Source organism: Pleurodeles waltl, chromosome 10, assembly GCF_031143425.1.
Source record: "Pleurodeles waltl isolate 20211129_DDA chromosome 10, aPleWal1.hap1.20221129, whole genome shotgun sequence".
NCBI lineage: Eukaryota > Metazoa > Chordata > Amphibia > Caudata > Salamandridae > Pleurodeles > Pleurodeles waltl.
Window position 1 is genome coordinate 848,121,148 of NC_090449.1, and position 19,120 is coordinate 848,140,267.

At 45.1% G+C, this 19,120-nt stretch overlaps 1 protein-coding gene across 1 annotated transcript in view; it reads left to right on the forward strand.

Moving 5' to 3' along the window:
* Window positions 1–19,120, forward strand: part of MRC1 (mannose receptor C-type 1) — a 705,818-nt gene that overhangs the window by 353,519 nt on the left and 333,179 nt on the right. The window contains exon 16 of the mRNA XM_069211541.1: window positions 14,450–14,491. Coding sequence (XP_069067642.1) covers window positions 14,450–14,491 — 42 coding nt within the window. The remainder of the gene's footprint in view (window positions 1–14,449; window positions 14,492–19,120) is intronic.

The window sequence follows — 19,120 nt, forward strand, 5'->3', positions numbered from 1 at the left end:
AGTCATAGTTTGGACTGTCCTAAGAGTAGAAGACCCCAGCATTTGGCTCCCTTCTCCGACCCGCCATGTCAAAAAGTGACCAGGACAGGGTCCCACCCATCCAAGGAGAGCTTCCCTGCATGTCCAGGTTCAGAAGCTCTGATTGGGCCTGGGACAGAACCCCAGCAGACCCTGAGTGGAAGCCCCAAGCTCTGGGTTCCCTTCTCTGGCCCACAATGTCACAAAGTACCCAGGACAGGGTCCAAAGGCCCAGGGAGGTCTCCCTAGCTTGTTTGGGTTCACCAGCTCAGACTGGGCCTTGGGGTGAAAGACCCCAGGCCTGGACTCCATTCCTTTGCCCGCTATGTCTCAAAGTTCCCTGGAGGGGGACCCTCAGGGCCAGGATGGCCTCCCCTTCTTGTCCAGATCTAGCAGCTCTGACCATGCCCTGAGACAACGCCCTGGTGGGCCCTGGATAGGAAGCCCCAGGACCTAGGGTCCCTTCCCTGGCCTGTCATGTTGCAAAGTGCCCATGAGAGTGCCCCACAGGCCTGGGGAAGTCTCCGCTGCTTGTTTTGGTTCAAAAGCTCTAACCATGCCCAGTTTCAGTGCCCCAGTGGGCCCTGGAGTGATAAAATAGAGGCTGGGCTCACCATGTCTTAAAGTGTCATGGACAGGGACCCACAGTCCTCGGCAGGCCTCACCTGCTTACCTGTCAGAGGAAGCTATGACCAGACTGAGAGTCAGAGCTCTGGCTGGTCTTTGGCTCCCTTATCTATCCCGCTGTGTTGCAAAGTGCACAGGAGGAGAGGCAGAGGACAAGGGAGTTCTTCCTTGCTTGTCCAGGTTTAGAAGCTCTAACTAGGCCCCTGGTCAGTGCTTCACGATTCCCTCCCCATCACTCCTTCCTGGTACCCAGCAAAGGCTCCAAAAGCCTGGGTCTTAGATTCCCCATCCCCTCTACACAGGAGCAGAATACTTTTTCAGAAGTCACAGTGAGATCAGCTTTCTAACTTTTCTGTCTGGGCATCTGGTTGTTCTGATCCCTTGACATCTGGTTGCACACAATGAGTTCCGATGGCATGTCCGGATGTCCTGGGTGTCCTGGACATCCGAATGAAGGTTCATTTGACTCTCTGAGCCCACACAGCAGTCCAGAAGGTCGGGTTCATTTTCACCAACAGCCCCTTCTAGGACTCGGCATGAACAATTACAAAAAAAAAAGGGGGTAACCTTGCTCCAGACTAGTAGGGAGAGGGTGCTCAGGACCCCCTTGTTGTTGAGAGGGCATGATTGTGCAGGTGTCTTTCTTCCCTGTCCAATTGAAATATCCTCCAAGCCCTGCATCCCAAAGGGCAGACAGGGATGTAAAGCTGAGATACCTCTGCAGGTCTGTTTGCTTGGGTGTGGATTAGCCATCAATGTATTTGGATTGATTGGGGGCACTTATTCTACTTATGGATAGACTGCTTGGCCAGTTTCAGCTGTTGTCTCAAGCAAAGCACTTCCATGCTGATTGGACTGTCTGACTCAAGGATCTGCCTTTTGTAGAGGTCATTCAGCAGAGCGAAGGCCAAACAGCTTGGCAGCTTGTAAAGTGGTTTGAACCGGGTAGATGGTGTTGGGTGGTGCTAGTCCCAGATGTTGTCTGGGGAACATTTGCTGTCCATTGTCCTTTACCAGCCTGTGCATTTCTGAAGGAGCACAAAAAAATCATTTTATGAGGTGGTCCCAGCTGCCCACGCTGGGGCATGGCACCCCTGTGTCTTGCTCAAGCAGCACTTGGCCTCCTCTCCCTTCTGTTGTTACAGAGTAAACTGGGCCTACGTGTGCCTGTGTGACTGCCTTATTACCCCAACATGCAAGCAGGGGCTCCCAAAGCAGGCTCCCTAGGTGTGAAAAGGTCAGTCCAATACATGCATGTGGTTCCTCCTCCCATCCAACAGGTGTGGCTGCCTGGTTGATCCTGCCAGTACCATAATCATTTCTCAAAGAGTAAGCCATGCATGTGTAAGTACACACAGCTGGTACAGTAAAATGGTGAATGGCTCATTGAATCAGTTATGGTTTCTTTGATTGGTTTAGTTGTTACTTGGTTCAATTTAGATGTACAGCAACCCAGTTCATCCACGTATCTCAATTTGCCTACATATACTGATACATCATCCCATACTTTCATTTATGCACAAATAGATTGAAATCCTAGAAAGATGAAAAATCCTTGTATAGGGATAATGGTTGCCATAAACTTATAAAAGGTCTCAATGCCCCCACACCTTTCTTTGCCAAGGCTCAGGTCCCCTCTGTCGACCTAAGAGTGCTGCTGGTCTACTCCTCTGCCTAGTTCCATGCCTGGCGGTAATCACCGTTAAAAGCAGAAGAGGCTGCATGATAATGAGCGTTGCACTGTTGTGGCATGTCCCATATCACTAGGAAGTCTGAGAAATGTAGTCCCTTCCGAGTCTGTTTGATGCTTGTAATTTTTCTAACACACAACCCCATGGTAACCTGCATTGCGATGTGGTGACATATCCGCATTGCTAAGAAGACTGGAAAATAGAGTCCCTTGCAAGTTTATGCAATCGTGGCATCCATTCTTACACATTTCTCACATGCTGCATGATCTCATGGTATTTTTACATCGGGCAGTAAGTTTGATTCCCTGTCCCCGGAGAGAAGTAATTATTTGCCCCTTTTTTACTATTTCTAGGGTAATATCAACAAATCGAAACCTGTATGTTTATTATGAGAAGGTGATATTCACAATACTTTGTGTATAAATCCTTAAGGCTAAGCACATTGCAGAAACAACATAATATTTGTTTAATGATTATTTGTTTAAGTGGTCTAGGGCTAGCTTCCAAATGGGTGCAGCAAATCAAACTGCTAAATTCATGTATATAATTTTCCAGTATTTAAGAGTATGTGTCTATTCCGTATTCTAAGTGGAAAAAACAGCATAAAAGCTGCTGCTTTGGTCCTGTAGTCACCAGGTCGGCCTGACCCATCTGGTCACTGGACTGGCCGGCCAGATGACCAGCTGGTGGCTGGATGACTAGATGGCTGCTCTGTGGCTGGCTGAGCAGATGACTGGTGAGCCGGCTGGTACAGTGCATAACTCTAACTTGTGTCTCCCCCAGGTTCTGTAAGCCCCAAATTGGTGGTGACTTAATACTGAAGGAAAAACGGCTTTCCAGGCAGGCCCAGGGGGAGTAGTGGTTGGCTGGAGATGTAATCCACCTTAGCTCCCCAGTCTTGGGCACAAGGAAGGTGGCAAGCACCATCCTGGGACACTCTTAGCCTAGGGATGGGGATGACAGTCCCTACCCAAGGGCATGGTGGCTGTAGACAGGGGAGGACTCTCCTGTCCCCATGGTGTGGAGTAGAGATGAGATCTAACAATACGTCTCAGGCAGATTCCAGGGCAGTGGGTCATCAGACCAGCGAGGAGACCAGGGCTCCTGCAGGCAGAACAGCTCCCACAATCCCCCAGGAGAGGTAGGTGAAGCCATGGCTTTCTCCTGAGAGGCCTGGTACCCATAGACCAGGGCTCCATGCACTGGGCTGGTTCACCTTCCCTACCCAGGTTGGGGTGGTATTACACAGGGAAGCGTCTCAGTCTTCTGCTGGCAGAATAGCTCCCGTAATCCCCTGTGAGAGGCAAGCAAGGCCATGTCTTTTGCTTGGGAGGCCCAGTTCCCAAAGTTCAGGTCTGCAGTCTCTCAGCTGGGCAACCTTCTCTACCCAGGACACAATGGCATCAGACCAGGGAGAATCCAGTTTTCCTGCAAGCTGAACATCTCCCGTAATCTCCCCTTTGGAGGCTCAGGTCCTACAGGGTGGTGGTGTGCCAGCCAGCAGGCAGAGCCCCCTACCATGGCCAGGGCAGAATGGCATCTCACCTGCAAGGGTTTGCCAGGTTTAAAGATGTCCATCAGCTAGCTTGTCAACCTCATGTGTGCAAAAATATCACCAGCAATGTTTCATTCTTAAGGCTGATCTAGCCAATGGAGGAGTGTGGTTGTGCCAACTCAGTAAACCATGTCACCAGCTCAGCTTTGTTAATTTGAATTACTCCCAGGCCTAATCAGTATACGTTACCACATTTTCTCAAAGGGTAATTATACATAATTGTACCTTGTTCTAACCATATCTCCAGTCAAAGTACAATCTGCCAGTCTTTTATAATTTCTCAGTGTTTATAGGTGTCTTCCAGCCTGCAGTTATATGTCTCTATTCTTAGTTGCACTTTGGGTCCAGCTATCTGGCTATGTTGAAAGAATAAGCTACTATGCAGTAGGTTCATGAACTACCATGGAACTACTCCTGTTGATGGCCTGTTACACCACACGTACCACCAGAAGCTTTGATTGTAGATCTTCCACAAAGCATCAGTAGGAGAAATAGTGTGGGCTGACCAGGCACCTGTAACTCTTCATGTAGGGCACTTTCCCTAGCTAATTGTTTTATTGGCTTCATAACGCAGGAGGAATAGGCTGTATCAGTGTGAGACATGATTAATGCTTCAGCTGCAAGTTCCATTTGTTTTGAAACCTAATGTAGAAGTCTGATGCGAGCTCCACACCTTCCGGCCTCCCTCCTGATGGCATCAAAGATGGAGAACTGGCAGACCAGTGATTCTGAATCTGTTATTGAGACTCAAATATTCAAATGGCTTGTTGTTTTCCATACCTAGATCACTAGAACCTGAGAGCTAAAGCACTATCCTACAGTATAATGTTTAAGTCATTATAAAGAGCTCCATATTTAGCTACATAAGCGTTCAACATTGAGCTACTATAGTTATTGGTTTTGCCATGTGAAAGTTATACATGTGTAACATTTGCACTACAGAAAAGAAAAACAAGAGAATAGCTTAATTGAATTACATGCTAAAGCTCACAAGTGAAAATCAGCTCACAGAGAGATAACATATCTGATAAACAATTATGAAGTTAACTTGTACATAGAATAAATAAGTGAGTATTTGGTCAAACAGCCTAAAGTGACCTATTTGTGACTGTGGAATTCTCTGGTTACCCCACCCATACAAAATTGGAGAACTTTCATTCTATTTATAGCTTCACGATGGGAGGAATGCTTGACATACGTACCCTGTTGGAAGGACTGTGCCCTTCTCCTGTTCAAAGATAGCTTATGAAAAAGGTATGAGGTAGAGTAAAATAGTGCCTACAAATGAGCTACAGTTGTGTGAAATAAGTGATGAGCCAGCAATGAGATGAAAAGGTGTAATCAGAAAATAGCAAAAAATATAGGCTTGGGGTGTGGGTCACAGAACTTGTTGCGATATTTTGTATAACAAAAATGTTTATTTCACTTCTTTGATCTACCACTTTACTATTCTTAATTCCAGGTATACTTCCTCCCAAACAGGTGCCTCAATAATAGATATGTGTGTGTGTGTTTCACAAATAAAATAAAGGCTACAGGGACGTTACAGTTAGAGTCATATTTTAATGGCACAAAACCATAGAAATTCAGCTTTTATGGTTAGAGTTATTTCAAGTAACTATAACTCGTGCCCTAAGGTAACTATAACTCGTGCTCTCGCATGCATAGTTTTCTCATCAATATTTTTACTGCAAATGTTACAGTGATATTATCAATAATGTCATAGAAGATGTCTTGAGTGATGTAATATCTGGGGTAAATAGCACTGCATGGCAAGGGTGCGAGTTGTAGTTACCTTAAGGCACAGGTTATAGTTACTCCAAATAATTGTAACTATATAAGCTAACTTTCTATGGTTTTGTGCATGTAAAATCTGAATCCAACTATAACATCCCTGTAACCTTTGTTTTTTTAGTGAACTTTTAAAGGGATTTTTTATTCTACTTCCTAACTATAACATCCCTGTCATCTTTGTTTTCTATCAGTGAATTCCTAGAGTTGTCTTAATGTTAAGTAATATGCCCATCGCAATGCACAGTGAGGGGAGTTGGATGCAGGGCGTGGCCTGGCACTCTGCTGCCCCTACCACGCTTGTTGCTCCAACCCCCTCAGCGCCATGTATTTTCCAAATCTATACACCTGCTTCCTCATTAAAGCCCTTTGTGGCCGTTATTCTGCCACTTCCCTTTCCGCCTGCCCTGATCAGTTAGCTTGCAGCCCCATCCACCTCCTCCCTTCCTCTGCTGTCTGAGTCCATGAACCAGCCCCCTCCAGCCTGCCCTACATGGTCTGATGTGCTGCCACTGCCCTCCATTCTATACCGGGTATACAGCAATTAATTTGCTAAAATATAAAGAGTGAAAAATAGGTATCAAGCAAACCTTTGTTTTTCCAAAATGGGCATAAGATAAGGTGTTGAGAAGCAGTGGTTATTTGCACATCTCTGACTTCCGGGGTGCCCATACTAGCATGTGAATTACAGGCCATTTCTCAAATAGACGTCTTTTTTACACACTGTCTTACATTTGTAAGGAAAAAATGTACAGAAAGACAAGGGGCAATAACACTTGTTTAGCTTTTCTGTGTTCCCCCATTGCTCCCGATAAAAATGGTACCTCACTTGCGTGGGTAGGCCTAATGCTCGCGACAGGAAATGCAACATGGACACATCACATTTTTACATTGAAAGGTGAGGTTTTTTGCAAAGTGCATACCTGTAGATTTTGGCCTCTAGCTCAGCCGGCACCTAGGGAAACCTTCCAAACCTGTGCATTTTTTAAAACTAGAGACCTAGGGGAATCCAAGATGGGGTGACTTGTGGGGCTCTGACCAGGTTCTGTTACCCAGAATCCTTTGCAAACCTCAAAATTTTGCCAAAAAAACACATTTTCCTCATATTTCGGCGACAGAAAGTTCTGGAATCTGACAGGAGTCACAAATTTCCTTCTACCCAGCGTTCCCCCAAGTCTCCCGATAAAAATGGTACCTCACTTGCGTGGGTAGGCCTAGCGCCCACGAATGGAAATGGCCCAAAACACAACGTGGACACATCACATTTTTACATTGAAATCTGACGTGTTTTTTGCAAAGTGCATACCTGTAGATTTTGGCCTCTAGCTCAGCCGGCACCTGGGGAAACCTAGCAAACCAGCGCATTTTTGAAAACTAGAGACCTAGGGGAATCCAAGATGGGGTGACTTGTGGGGCTCTGACCAGGTTCTATCACCCAGAATCCTTTTCAAACCTCAAAATGTGGCTAAAAAAACACATTTTCCTCACATTTCGGTGACAGAAAGTTCTGGAATCTGAGAGGAGGCACAAATTTCCTTCCACCCAGTGTTCCCCCAAGTCTCCCGATAAAAATGGTACCTCACTTGTGTGGGTAGGCCTAGCGCCCACGAATGGAAATGGCCCAAAACAGAACGTGGACACATCACATTTTTTCACAGAAAACAGAGGTGTTTTTTGCAAAGTGCCTAGCTGTAGATGTTGGCATCTAGCTCAGCCGGCACCTAGGGAAACCTACCAAACCTGTGCATTTTTTAAAACTAGAGACCTAGGGGAATTCAAGATGGGGTGACTTGTGGGGCTCTGACCAGGTTCTGTTACCCAGAATCCTTTGCAAACCTCAAAATTTGGCTAAAAAAACACATTTTCCTCACATTTCAGTGACAGAAAGTTCTGGAATCTGAGAGGAGCCACAAATTTCCTTCCACCCAGCGTTCCCCCAAGTCTCCCGATAAAAATGGTGCCTCACTTGCATGGGTAGGCCTAGCGCCCACAAATGGAAATGGCCCAAAACACAACGTGGACACATCACATTTTTTCACAGAAAACAGAGGTGTTTTTTGCAAAGTGCCTAGCTGTAGATGTTGGCATCTAGCTCAGCCGGCACCTAGGGAAACCTACCAAACCTCTGCATTTTTTAAAACTAGAGACCTAGGGGAATCCAAGATGGGGTGACTTGTGGGGCTCTGACCAGGTTCTGTTACCCAGAATCCTTTGCAAACCTCAAAATGTGGCTAAAAAAACACATTTTCCTCACATTCCGGTGACAGAAAGTTCTGGAATCTGAGAGGAGCCACAAATTTCCTTCCACCCAGCGTTCCCCCAAGTCTCCCGATAAAAATGGTACCTCACTTGTGTGGGTAGGCCTGGTGCCCGCGACAGGAATAGATCACACAACGGTCAATGTTGGTCCTTACATGAGGCAGCTGTAGACCCTGGGGTGATCCATTCCTGACGCAGGCACTAGGGGTAGGCACTCAAGTGGGGTAGTGTTTTTATCAGGACAGGTGAGGAATCACTGGGTGGTAGGAATTTTGTGGATCCCAGCATATTCCTGTAGTTTGTGTGACAGAAATACGAGAAAAATAGAGTTTTTATTCAACATTTCAGCTTTGCAGGGTATTCTGGGTAAGAAAACTTTGGGTAATCCACACAAGTCACACCTCTGTGGACTCCCCTGAATGTCTAGTTTCCAGAAATGTTTGGGTTTAGTGTATTTCTCTACATGGCCACCGAACCCAGGACCAAAAACACAGGTGCCTGCCTTACAAAACCAGTTTGTTTTGCGATAGATAATTTTGATGTCTCCACAATACGATTTGGGCGGTGGAATTTGGGGCTGAACTAAATTGGGGAGCTCCCAAGAGAGCACTCTCTCTCTCTGCTTGCCGCCGCATTCACCTGCTCTCTGGGTTGGGCTAACCCACTATTACCCAGTTGCACAGACTGCTTGTGAAGGGACAGCAGGACTGTCCTCATCACCTCCCTCATAATTTACTGGAAGAGGAGTTATCGAATGGGACTCCTCAGACTGAAAAATCACTCCCAGAGTCTGCACCATTGTCCTATCCTTCATATGCTGTCTCAGTATCTGATGTCTCAGTCTCTGATCCTATGTCAGAGCTGTCCTCTATAACCCGAGTGACGGCAGCAGTCATCCATCAAGATGCCATCTCTTCTATTGGCTAAACTGTTGCTCTAAAACACTAGCCAACGTAGACAGTCACAAAATTTATGGTGTGTGTGAGATACGTGCAACAGTAGAGGCCACCTTACCTGCGCTTCTTCCCTCAATCAGCACGTTCTTTCAAGACACTCAAAAAACACCTTGTCACATACCATTCGTCACAGTCTTTAGCACCTCCTGCGCCCAGTCCAACAATCATTATTGGTGCTCCCACTCCCTCCTCTTCGGATTCCCTCATTACCACTCAGCAAAAGTGCCCTTCCTCTCTCCATAGCCGCCCTCCACCACGCACATACATTTAATTTGTATTATAGCGCAGGTAATGGCTGACTTTACTAATGTACTCAGCAATTTACATAAAATACAGATTTGCTCTTTGCAGTAGGCATGTAAACCTTCTGCGCTTCTTTATGGCACTAAAACTGCCACTAGACAAGTCTGACCCTTTTGTAGCAGAAACATAGTCACAATACTTACTTGACTTTTTATTGCTGCCTAAAAGCTACAGTTGAAAAGAGTCAGTTGAAGTATGTGCATTGCTTTGAAGACGAAAGCTGCAACTGCAAGACAACTGGTGGCAAATCTATATATATATATATATATATATATATATATATATATAACTTTTATATGTGGGTCTGGTTTTCCTGGGGGCCGATCGCAGCCCCCAGGGAAACCACACACGTATTGACAAAAGTGATATATATATATATATATATATATATATATATATATATATATATATATATATATATATATGTATATATATATATATATATATATATACTGGAAGATGCAGGATCACAAGAAAACAACAGCCAGCCAGGGCAAAAATCTGGATCCCAAAGGATACAAAGAGCCACAAGAAAATGTAATATCCAAGAAAGAAGTGACTCAAACAGATGATCTCATTAAAGAACAAAAATATATTTCTACTACAACGTTTCAGCTTCCGCCTTCCTCAGGTAAAACAAGATGGTTTGCTCAGTGGCTGCACAGCTGACACTGGTGGATTTTCAAAAAGCATCATGAGTGAAGATTCCAATTGGAATGTGGAATCAATGCAGTCCTGAGAACTCTTCAGATATGCAGAAATCAAGTGGTATCTCTGCATCCAGATGGACTGAACATCACTGACAATACCACTTGATTTCTGCATATCTGAAGAGGTCTCAGGACTGCATTGATTCCACATTCCAATTGGAATCTTCACTCATGATGCTTTTTGAAAATCCACCAGTGTCAGCTGTGCAGCCACTGAGCAAACCATCTTGTACTACCTGAGGAAGGCGGAAGCTGAAACGTTGTAGTAGAAATATATTTTTGTTCTTTAATGAGATCATCTGTTTGAGTCACTTCTTTCTTGGATATATATATATATATATATATATATGTATATCTACATAGATATGTCTATAGATATATATATATATATATATATATATATATACATATATCTATATATATCTATAGATCTATCTATAGATTTATCCATGTAGATAGATATATCTACATAGATATATCTATATATGTAGATATATATATATATATATATATTTTATATATATTTTTTTTATTATTATTTTTAAAATGTAGCCCCTGGGGGGGCGATCAACCCCCCCCCCCCCCCAGGGGCACCTACCTTTTTTAAAAAAAATATGCCCCCGGGGGGGGGGGGGGCGTTTTCCGAGGGGGCCGACCCCCCCAAGTCAAATCCCTGGTGTCTAGTGGTGTTTCCTGGCCCCTGAGGAAACACTTTCAGGAAGGCCTCGTAAGAAAGGGGAGAGTCTCCCCTTTCTTACGAGGCCTTCCCGAACGTGGGGAAGGCCGTTTGTGGCCGTTTTCCCCATTGGAGCAGGAAGCGGCCGCAAGGCCGCTTCCTGCTCCGATGGGGAAATCCACAAAGTGACCTCACAAAGGGGCGGGTGGGGGGGAGACACGGAAGAGCTTCCGTGTCTCCCAGGGGGAAAAAAAAAAAAGAAATCCGCACCCGAGGATTTATTAACCCCCTCCCTGGTGTCGGCCACTGGTCGTGACCCGCAGCAGGGAGGTAGTGCGGGCGTCGGCCAGTTGCCGACGCCCGCATTCAAAGGGTTATGAGTTAAATGCAAGGAAATGAATCGCACGTCTTGTCGATTCAAATGCTACCATGTAAACGCCAAGAAATGGTAGCGCACAATGAGTATCAAGAGTTAAACACAAGGAATGAATTGCGCGTCTTGCCGATTCGAATGCTGCCATGTAAACGCCAAGAAATTGTAGCACACAATGAATATCAAGAGGTAAACAGAAGGACTGAATTACGCGTCTTGCCGATTCGAATGCTACCATGTAAATGCCAAGAAATGGTAGCACACAATGAATATCAAGAGTTAAATCACAATGAATGAATTGCGCGTCTTGCCGATTCGAATGCTACCATGTAAATGCCAAGAAATGGTAGCGCACAATGAATATCAAGAGTTAAACACAAGGAACGAATCGTGCATCTTGCCGATTCAAATATTATCATGTAAATGCCAGAAACCAAGAGCACATTCACACGCACAAGGAAAAATCTCCCAATTTGAAAATTAGGTCCAAGAACTCGAATGCCTACGAAAACGGGATCGTGGGCCCAGCCCGACCTCCGTCTTAGCGCCCTGATCAAGGATCACCAATACAAAGAAGGACAAGGCCTGGAAAATCAAAAGTAGGCCTCCAGAACAGGAGCTCAGGAAATTGCTGCTGCTCTGCACCGGGACCTCTGAATAGTGAGCACATGGAGCTGGGCTTGCTCCCTTATATAGAGTCTGGCCCATTCCACAAACCACACCCAGTCATGCTGCAGAGAAAGCTTCTAGAAGGCCCTGGAAAGGAACCACACTCCTGACACACTCTGAAAGCCTGCAGCAATACATTGCAAATGAACAGTATTTACAAGCACCTTGAATATAAGTCTTCAGGATTAAACTCTGCAATGCAAAAGGTTAAACAACAGCATATCAACATAATGCATGAATTACGTTATCTCATGAGTGCTGGGTTTTTGCATTCTAGTCGCAGGTAGAGCATGCACTGCCCTGATGTTGACAGCTACACATAAACATGCAACAGCAATTTGTGAACAAACGTCGAACACTACAAAATGAGGCTGCATGCTTGCTGTTAGGGATCCCTAAATTTCTATCCGCATCTTAAGCCATTAGAAAACTATATTGGCTACCAATCAGGCAAAGGATCATCTTCAATGCCCTGTGTATTGCCTATAAAGCACCACACAATATGGACCAGATTATTTGAGATGCAGCTTCAAATTGTACTGTCAAGACAGGACGCTGTGGTCTTCAAGGGCCAAAAATATCATACTCCCCAAGTTCAAACGCTCCTCGTGGGGCTGAAGAAGATTTGTTACTTGCACAGTTAAAGCATGGTATATTTTACCTCTGCATGTCAATTTCATTACTAGCCTGCTTTCCTTCAGAAAAGCATTAAAACATGGCTGTTTGGTCATCTGTAAGCTTTTCTTCAACCTGTTTTACCAGAGATAGCGCCAAGGCACTAACAACTATTTGTGCACCTTAGAAATATTTATAACATAACAATAGGAAACCAGCTGCCTATGACCTGACTCCAATTAACGCCAGAAGGCCTGGTTAAGACACTCCCTTGAGTCAACCCCCTTCAAACCATTGGCCTGCTTTGTTCAGCCCTTTGGAGCCAGTGGCTTGAGACATTGACAAACATATTTTGGCTAAACCCAGAGTTGTATTTTAGTCTTACAATTATGCTACTGGGTGTTTTGACATAACCTTTCTTCTCCACTGCTTTCATTTAAATGCAAGAGGGACTATTCTACATCTCAAATACAAAGTCAATCGTTATATTTTTGTCATATTAATCCTTCATATGATACTTGTATTTTATATATAAAACATTCATTTTTCTGTTTTGTTCACTGTACGAACTATTTATCCACACCTTTGTTGTCGCTTGAGTGGGACAATTTAGGTAACCTCTTCAACTCGGTAAATCGGGATAATCTTAAGTACACTGTTATGAAGTCTCTTGAGTTCAGCAAGAAAAAAGTGGGATCACGCGATATTTTGGGCATGGATCTTGTGGATAGGCTTTCTTATCTCCACCAGACTCATGCTGCACTGTGCACACTTTCAGTCCTGCGGCTTGGCCGTGTCTGTCTTTCAGGGCATCAGGCTGCTCATTTGCTCATGCCACAGGGCTGCAGTTATACAGCACGCTCTGTGCACCATCTCATCCTGCTATTGGGACACTGCTGGCCGGCTCTCTCAGCAGCTCTGTCTCATACTGCTAGGATGCTGCTAAATAAAACTGGAAAAGTCATTGAGTCTGTCTTATAACTAAATGCAAGTCATACCTACTGGCTTTGCTGATGTTTGGTATACCTCCATGGTGATTTTGAAATCATCAAAATTATGGCTCTTGTGGTAAAGTGGGGGAGCAAGAATAGAGCTGGCTGTCCCCAGCATTCTCCAAAGCATGCACTGGACTTGTTAAAAAAAAAAATCGAGGCACAAAACAAAGACCAATAGTGCTGGCTACCAGCAGCACGATCTGCCTTTAGATGACCCTGTACTACTTCATACTCCCTGGGGAAGGGGGCACTGTTACTGGACATCAGTCAACTGCCCACCCAGTCCATTTCAAAGAAAAGCAGGCCAGATAATTCTACGAATCATGAAAACCCACCCACGCAGTATGATAAAGCTTCAGATGTCCCCGTTGAATGTCCCCTCCTCCTCCTCACAGCACCACATAAACCTTTCGATTCCCCCTAATCCGCCTCCCCTCGGATCACTCTGTCTTCATTGCATCATGATTCTCCATCTCTTAGGAACCGATTCACAAAGTTGCTTGTGTTCTGTTCGCACCTGTTATTCTCTGTTCCTGCGGTAAAATGTCTTATATACGGATGCTTCTCAATCACGCGATGGGACGATAATTTGTGCATTTTGAGTACCAGGCGTAACGCCAAATGTCGGAAAATATTTAAAACTAAACGAAATTTGGCCCAGGTCTACATATGCTTGGTGGAATGTCTTGCTGTTGAGCACCAGTAAAATTACATAAACTACTAATAACTAAAACTGGACTTTTTGACAGGGAGTGTGTCTTGGGTAGCACGCGTTATACAAATGCATTTATAAATACAATACAATCCTTATTCTTCCACAACCGAAAGTTGCCTTAAGATAATACCTTTGATTATAAGTAATCAAGCGGTCACACCGACATCAACATTTTTACACTAGCTGTGCTAGCTACAGTAACAATTGTAAATCAGAGCCAATAGGTAACTATCTTACGGCAGTAAGGTACAGCAGGTCAGATTGCTCAATGCTTCCGTCTGTTTGTATGTTCTACAACATATAGAGACCCTAAGTTTCCTACAACACAAGATGCGTTTTTTTATGGTACCATGAAGTTCAGCAGAGCGTGTAATAAAACAGCATGAGGCCTCATTCCATGTGTCAGAATAACTTTGTCTCATGTGTTATAAATGATTCCTATTGAGGCTCACCTAATTTATCTCATTAATTAACACGATGCAATTTATTTCAACAGGCGTGGCATTAAAACCTGAACCAACAAACACAACAAATCGAGGTAAGCTCTTAACTTATTTGCATTTATTATTTTCAGTTTAGTAATTATTAATTGTATTTGTTTTCAGATCATTAAATTCTTTAGTTATAGTAGAATTTTGCTGTATAGTAAGCTTTGACAAATCCAATAGATCTGGAGCAGCTGCCAGCCTTTTGGCTTTGTCAATGCTTGGCAATAAATAAATAATTGACTAAATTCAAACATATTTTTGTCTCAAAAAGCAGACATCGCCATAGTAGTCTTTGGAAAGCTCACATTGCGATTATAGTACCTAGCAGGGAAGGAATCTACTTTGTGGTGGATGTTCTGTGTGTTAGAGGGCAAAATGTTGTCACTGATAGTGAAGTTAGCCAATAGCTCAAGAGGGCTTACTCATTGTCCCATGCTGTATGCTGTAATGGTCTGAAGAAAAATGTGAATGACACGATAATGGGTCAATGGATGAAGAGGGATGTATGAAATCCTCTATAGGCAAGTATATTATACATATAATTTTAGTCAAATCAAAAGATCTTAGATAACTCTAGACCAAAAAAATCCTGTCCCATTACCCTGACCATATCAATAATGAAGGATCCAGATACTCAGAGCTGGCTACTTATGAAAAAAATCAAACCCAAAATGTTCATTGATTGGCTCAAAGATGGGTGTAACCTAGGTGCAAAGAGTGGCACAGTGGAAATCTGCCAGGGCATGTGGAAAATCTGGTGCTTTGAGCAAGGCTCTTGCACAGGAAAGGAAAGTTGAGCGGTTGCTTAGTGGCTGCTCTTGAATTCTGCATAAGGAGTTCTAGCAATTACATTTTACATAATTTCCTTGTGTGATATTCTTCTAGGAATATGCTGTACAAACTGCTTGTTTATTAGCCATTTCTTCACATGAAAGCTGGACATTTTGCTCAAGGCTAAGAGCACTCTACATGATACCCAAGTTCTTGTGCTGCCCCTTCAGAAGACAGCTGCTAACAGCCAGACATAGCATTACATCGTAACTGTGCCGCTAGCACAGTTTGGGTTTATTCTATAAGTGAGTCACTGACCCAGAAGGGGCAGAGGGGCGTTCCAGCTGAGACCATCCTTAGAGGATTACCATCCACACTGCAGGATGACTCCTGAAATTATCTTCAGGTATGGGGCAGAGGCCAATCCTCTAGATTGAGCTAAGCAGAAGGGAACACCCATTGTGCTCTCTTTAGAGTCCTAGGGTTAGGTAGGAACCTCTAGAACTTCAGGAGCTCATTTACCATGGTTGGAATGTTTATCATCTTTACCATGTTCATAATGCTGATTACCTTGCTTTGTTTAATCTGCCTAATAACCACAGCTCATTCTCTCTGTGCAAGATTAAAATTGTTTCAGTAAATGCATTGAAAACCTATCTTGTATCTCTCTTGTATTTTCACCTGGGCATGCTTGAGTAATCAGACGAAAGGGTGAGATCTGTTTCCATGGCTTTCCGGGGAGTCATGTTCAGGTTTCTGTAATCACCTTTGCCCAAGATGCGTTAGGGGTATGTGTGAGGTAGATAGGGATTAGGTCAACAGCTCCTGATGGTGTGGATGGACATAGGCCCTCATTACAACCTTGGCCAATGCGACTGCAATCCCGCCGGCCCCATTATGACATCCCCGCCAGCCCAGCGGGGATGTTGGCCGTAACATGGGAGTCAGCTCCTAATGGAGCCGGCGGTGTTGCGGCCGTGCGACGGGTGCAGCTGCACCCATTGCGCTTTTCACTGTATGCTGTGCAGACAGTGAAAAGCAGGGTGGGGCTGTGCCTGAGGGCCCTGCACTGCCCATGCCAAAGGCATGGGCAGTGTAGGGGCCCCCAGGGGCCCTGCGACTCCCCTTCCCGCCAGCCTTTCCATGGCGGTCTCTACGCTATGGACAGGCTGGCGGGAAGGGGACTTGTAATCCCCTGGGCAGCGCTGCAAGCAGTGCTGCCCTAGAGGATTAAAACCGCTGGGACAACCATGGCGGTAAACCACCAGGACAACCATGGCGGTAAACTGCCAGTCCCGGCGGTGCAACCGCGGCGCTTCCGCCGCGGTCGTAATGAGGCAGATTGTACCGCCAGCCTGTTGGCGGTACAATCACCAAAACAACCCTGGCGGTCTTTGACCGGCAGGGTTGTAATGAGGCCCATAGTCTCCCACATTCTGAAATTCTGTTGTCTGAATGCACAGTCCTATTATCTAAATAGGAACCGTGAAACACCTTGCTGACCATCATCACCTTTGCTTTATTTCATTTAATAACTTGGCCATTTTGTGTGGCATGCTCATGCAGTGTGTTCATCTGCCTCTGCAGGCCTACTTTAGTTTGACAACACAGAACCACATCATCCACGTATAGTAATGGTTCAATGCTAATGTAGCGAGGTGGGGGGCATAGCTGTTAATTGGGTCAAGAGCTGGGGAAAGGTCTGCCATAAGGAGATTAAAAAGATATGGTGCCAGCATGCAGACCTGCTTTAAACATAGAAATGTGTAGATCTTTCTTGACAAAAGGGAGCCTTTTACAATTACAACCCCGGACATAGGTGCAGCTGTGAAGTGGCTCAATGATTCTAAGCAGCTTGACAGGATGTTCCAAGCCCTGAGCTTCCTCCAAAGCTTCACTCGGTTTACACAATAAAAAAACAACTTATAATCGACAAAGCAGAGATAGGTCATGCTATGCTGCTTTTCCATTTGATGAAATAGAATTGACAAGCCCAAGATGTTAGTGATTGTACTAGAACCTCTCCTAAAGCCAGTTTGGGTTATTGGAATTATCCATTTTGATTCTGCCCAAGCAGTCAGATTCTGTAAAAAAAAGTGATACAAAATATTTTGCTTCATTATCAAGAAGAGTGATCAGATGAGAGTTCTCTGGAAGGGTTTTGTCTCACCCTTTGTGAATTGGGGAAATGACTGCACCTCACAATGAGTCGGGAATGTCTTCTGTGGCGATTGCATTGGAATAAAGAGGATCCAGCTTTCCTGCCCAGTATTATGGATCTAATTTACAGATGACCTGAGGCTTTCTGTTGGGACCGGGGGCACCGCCTTGCCTACTTTTTGCAATAACCTTTGCAATTTTTTGTTCAGGCAGTTTTACTTCTTCTGATTTAGAGACAATGCAAAAACCTGTACATGGAGAGGTTTGGTCTTGTGGTCTGCGAACTCCCTGCTGTGACTGAGAAGGCTGCAAGCCTGTATTGACAATGCAATCTTTGGCTCGAGTGACTGCTTGGAGAGGTGCCATAGCTGATACTGTCCCTATGCAGGGAAAGGGTAGGCACCCTGATGGCAGCAGTGCAGAATATGCCTTTTGGGGCAGTATAGTTGGTGGGTCATTAGCTGCTGAGAAGTGTGTTTGGAGGACAGTCACCTAGCACTCTTCCCTGATTGGGATTTTACTTAAGGCCTGCTTTTGTCGGTTTAGATTATTCAACGTTGACCAAAACATTCCAGAACTGGGATGCTTGGTATTGTAGCACAACTTTGCCCAAAAGATGTCCATTTATTTTTTGTTGTCAACCCATATAGACTCCATGTATTTGTTATGCAGCTCTGGAGATGTCTAAGTTGTTTCTTGTTTTATCACAATCCCTTCAAACAACACTCATGCCCTCATTATGAGTTTGGCGGTCTTCGGTCAAGACCGCAATGAGAAATACCGCCACCATCCCGCCAGTGTTGACGGCACATTGGCCGCCGTATTACAAGTTACAAACACCAAGTCAACAAAACACAGCCAGAAATCCAACACGCCAGTGCCACCAACAGCGAATGAGCGACTGTCCACCAGCCGGGCCCGCCAGATTTCAGCACAGTAGAACATGCACGGTGGGAAACCATTGGCGTGCGCACTGCGGCGGGCTAGAACCACACCACATTGGACAGTTCGAATACCCCACACCTGAAACACATACACACACTACACACACCTGTTCACTGCACCATAAAACACACACCCTCTCACCCCATCAAACCCTTGCGAATACTACCACGACCCAGAGATACACAACCCACGAATCACTGCACATTGACCATTGAATTCACATGGTGCACGCACCCCCACAACATGTCACGCCACAAGCACCCATGCTTCGCTGACAATGAGTTGCGGGTCGTGGTGGACGAGATCGTCAGAATAGAGCCACAACTGATGGGAGCACAAGTCCAGCAAACATCAATGGCCAGGAAAACCAAGTTATGGCAGAGGATCGTCGACAGGGCGAACGCAGTCGGCAGCTACCCACGCACAAGGGAGGACATCAGAAAGTGGTGGAAGATCCGTTCCATGGCATCCAGACACATCATTGCCCTCAACAAGACTGACGGTGAACCCCCGCCTCCTCCCCGTGACTTGAGATCCTGGGAGGAGAAGGTCTTGGACATCATGCATCCTGAGGGACTGACTGGAATCATTGAAGGGATAGATACTGGTAAGGAAGCTACCCCCCCCCCCCACGAACACTAACCACGCCAGTCCTGCATGCCTCCCAAGCACCTACCACTTCCCATCATATCACAAACCACAAGATTGCATCCCCAACTATCACCCCAACTTCCTACTCTGCATGGCACATCACCTCTCTCCCACCATCCACACACTCACCCCTCACAATTGCTGCTAAACCT